Source organism: Aspergillus pseudotamarii (genome assembly GCF_009193445.1).
Source record: "Aspergillus pseudotamarii strain CBS 117625 unplaced genomic scaffold BDV38scaffold_177, whole genome shotgun sequence".
Lineage (NCBI taxonomy): Eukaryota > Fungi > Ascomycota > Eurotiomycetes > Eurotiales > Aspergillaceae > Aspergillus > Aspergillus pseudotamarii.
This window is the reverse complement of record NW_022475191.1, coordinates 1,827-6,080: the sequence shown is the minus strand read 5'-3', so window position 1 is coordinate 6,080 and position 4,254 is coordinate 1,827. Positions and strand designations below refer to the sequence as shown.

Sequence of the window (4,254 nt, the reverse complement as noted above, 5' to 3'; positions counted from 1 at the left end):
ATTCTTTTACCTTTTAATAATACTCTAATAAGAAAGCCTTTTTTATCTATATTATATATATTTTTAAACTATATATTATATTTCTTAAGCTTCTTAGTTATTAGTTTAAAGTAAAGTAAATATTTATATACTAAATTAGTTTACTTATATTAGAAGTCAATTCCAGTTATATAGTAGATAGTAAGCTAATTATTATATATCTTTAAAAATTAAGTTAGCTACTGTTTTTCTGATTTTTTTTTAGTAATTTTCTTAACAAAGTTTTATAGTATCTTAAGTATAGAGAGAAGATCTTTATTAGTTAAATTATTAATCTATTTTATAAGTATTTTAGTCTGCTTATTATTAAGAATTTATTAATTATTATATTACTCTGCTCAAGTATATTAAATACTATAATAATATCGAGATAGTATAGATCTACTTATACTATACTTTTTGGCAGTTTTTATATAATTTATCTTCTCTCCTGACTTTAGGCTTTTGATCTCAGTTATTACTATCTTAATTAAAGCTATATTGACAGAGTTATAATAATTTGAAAAGTATCGAAAAGTCGGTATATATCAAAAAATGGGGCGTCAGGTGGGGCCGGGCATCAGGTGATTAGGTACGGTAAGTGCCCCGCACTAGCACTACAACTGGAAAGAGAAGAGGAGATCGCTGCACAATCAATGGTAGCGAGAACAAGAGGGTCACTGCGGGTAGTCAGCTGAATCCATAAAGTAGGATATCACATCATCCGAGCAAAATACGCTCCATGATAGGACAGAATCAATGGGAACGAATCCTATTAGCCGCTATAGATCCGCCGACTTATGGCCCTGTCCATATGCCACTCTGCTGCCCCAGAGCTACCATCGTGAATATGCAGATCTCTGATAAATATCTATTTCCACCGCATCCAATTGGCTGAATTACTCTATTAACTTTATGCGCGGGTCTCCAAACACCGATATTTGCCTTCGCTTATTATTCGACGCAAGCCACAACAACCCCACACATCCACATCTCAGCCCTCAATTAGTCCAGAGTATGTTCAGCCCATTATCAAGATATATATTTTCTCAAATGTAATACCCTGTAACAATGACAGTGAAAATAAGTATTCCCAATATTAGTGTCTAGCGGTTTCATATTGACAATGGCAGCGGTGCAATAACTGTGAGTATATGGTATCTACACTAGTTCTGAGGTTGTGCTATACATGATCTCACCGGCTCAACAAGCAAAACAGGTCAGCGAGCAGATTTTTGATAGATTAGAAGTCTATTCCTATATATATTCTACTAACTATTCAGTGATGTAGTGCGTTCGATGTGTGCCCCGGTACGGAGCGCCCTCTTCTATATTCCTCTGCTTCCGTCATGCTTGTTCCTGTTGTCAAATACTCAGGAGCCTCATTTCGTCGACATAATATCCACCGAAACGAATACGCAGGTCAAACTTTAGCCAGACTTCATTGCCATTTTTGAGGTAAAAATCAAGGCGACCTTCCGAGCTGGATAGATTGAACCGGACACTGAGACCATCCTTTAGATTTCCTTCAATAGTCCCGAGATAGACTTGAGCTATAACCGGGGCTACTACTATTTCCAATGTATTCGGATCGACATATCCATCAACAAGCTAGACAAAAGGTATTAGCTGTATTCCAAGAGCGCAGAAGGTAGTAAGTACGTTAATAGGGCCATATGCCCAACCGATCCTCACATGTGGCTCCGGATATTCGATTTCCAACTCAGGGGTTTTCTGCTCAACAGTCCACTCCGTTCCACCCTCCGATGGAGAGGTCAGATCGACGTTCGCGCCTAATAATTTGGTCAAAACAATCAAGATGGGCGATGCCAATATATGTACATACCAACAATCTGGTAGGTTTCACTCATTTTGCTTCTTCAAGCTTGGATGCTCTGAGGATATTGGAAAGAAGATTGAAAACAGCTTCTACAACGGGGCGGGAAACAGCTTATATGTAAAGCAATTGCCCCCCTTCCCACACCTCTTTCTTATGCGCATTTTTTTCATACGTATTAGTATTGTAGATCGCTCCTGATTCTTTCATTATCTAATAATGTGGTAGTGAGCCCAGCTGAAAGTAGAGTACTTTTTTCAGTTAGCCACTATCCCAAGATGTTGCGATCGCAAATCATAATCTGCCCTTTCCACTTAACCAATTCTAATACTACCCCACTTAACCTACTATCTTACTATAAACGAGCCGCCACGTCACCAAACCACATTTTTTGAGTCCATTGGAGCCAATTAGAAACAATTTTACTGCATACGGTAGCCGTCTCTTAGGTCAGCAGACCCACCTGCCATTCGGCGTGTTGGTCTGCCTCACCTCAACGCAAATTCCGACTTTAACACAAAATTTGAAGCTATTCAGAGATTTTATCTACTACTACCATATCTAATTCTTATTCTGATATCGAGAAACAAATCTTAGAGGTCTATACAGGTACTTTAGATTAAAAAAAACCAAATATCTCTGTGTTAGTATATCTAACCCAGAAGGGGGGATGGGATGCAGGTGCATCCTATTTGGGGTGGGGCCCCCTTCGCGGGTGGGCAGGTTTAGGGTCACCCGTGTATCCTATTTAACAATCGATATATATTCCTATAAGCCACTGTAATCCGATCTACTTATAATTCGATTAATATACTAAGTCGATTCTATTATATCTCAGATTTATTTTTTGGCTGTATATTTGACTGTTTTCCTAAATTATATTATAATACAGATTGATTTAACTAGACTGGTGTTTGGCCAGGTTAGGTTAGGTTAATGGGGTCAGTTATATCTAACCGCTAGGTTATAACTAGGTTAATAGAATTTCTATATCTAACCACAGTTAAGTCAAAAACTAGATAATTAATTTAGATTAACTATATTTAATACCAAGACTATTAATTTTTATCTAGTATAGTAGACAGTAAATTAGATTAATTATAATTAATTTAGTATTAATCTAATTATTTTAATTGACTGTAAGAATACTCTATTAATAGTATTAAAAGATTCTATTTATTAATTATATATAAAAATAAAATATATTTTTAATCAAAAATTCTATTAAAATTATTATTTTCTATATGATTTTCGAATTGGAGTACTCCTAGTATAAATAGTCTTGTCGAGCACTATTGACTACCAAAAGGCCGGAACTAATTAATTCTCTACTGAATCTATTTAATAATTAGTTAAACAAGGTTAAGCAGACTATTAAATAGAATCCTAGATTAACAATCTACTTTGTAATAATATAGTATTAGATCGAGTCTAGAGTGGCATAACCTAGTCCAGAAGGGGCGGAAAAAGATAGTACATTCGGTTTGCGGTACAGCCCGTTTAGCAGGCAGGCCGGTTTAGGATCAATATACATTTATCTTAAATTTCCTATATAGACTTGTAATCCACTACTAAATTTAATTAAACTTAGATTTAGTAAGATTACTTAAATATATCTCTTATATTAACTATCTATTATATAGAGTATTAATTACTTGAGAAAATATAATATAGTCAGTATAAATTTTATTATAAAATTTAGTTAAGTTAACTACTACTGATAGAATTTCTAACTATTTATATTTACTGTCCCGACTATATATTTAGAATTTATAGTATTTATTTATTATTTACTATAGTACTCAGAAATAATTTCTATATATTATAAATTTAATAGAATTTTATTATAATTACTTAATTTTATTACTATTAAATTATTTTTAAAACTATAGACTATTCTATTTTTCAGAAACTTAATAGATTATTTATTATTATTTATAAAGTATACTAATATAGAGTATAGTCTAATAAGATTATCTATTATTTAACTGACTAGATTTATTAAAAATCTTATATAAAGATAGTTCAGATTTAGAAAATAATCTAGTAATAGAAAAGTATTATTCTATAAATAGACATAGACTGGTGTTTGGCCAGGTTAGGTTAGGTTAATGGGGTCAGTTATATCTAACTGCTAGATTATAGCTAGGTTAATAGAATTTTTATACCTAATCACAGTTAAGTTAAAAATTAGATAGTTAATTTAGATTAACTATATTTAGTGCCAAGGCTATCGATTCTTACTTAGTATAGTAGACAGTAAGCTAGATTAACTGTCTTAACTAACTATAAGAATACTTTATTAATAATATTAAAAGATTCTGTTTATTAATTATATATAGAAAGAAAATATATTTTTAATTAAAAATTCTATTAAAATTATTATTTTCTATAGTTAA

At 32.4% G+C, this 4,254-nt stretch overlaps 1 protein-coding gene across 1 annotated transcript; it reads right to left on the bottom strand.

Annotated features, from left to right (window-relative positions):
• Positions 1 to 1,383: 1,383 nt before the first annotated feature.
• Positions 1,384 to 1,889, bottom strand: BDV38DRAFT_289425 (uncharacterized protein; the record flags this gene model as incomplete). Its single annotated transcript, XM_032061238.1, has 3 exons — positions 1,384 to 1,629; positions 1,681 to 1,811; positions 1,865 to 1,889. The coding sequence occupies 3 exons, from the start codon at positions 1,887 to 1,889 to the stop codon at positions 1,384 to 1,386; spliced, it is 402 nt and encodes a 133-aa protein (XP_031906728.1).
• Positions 1,890 to 4,254: the final 2,365 nt, after the last annotated feature.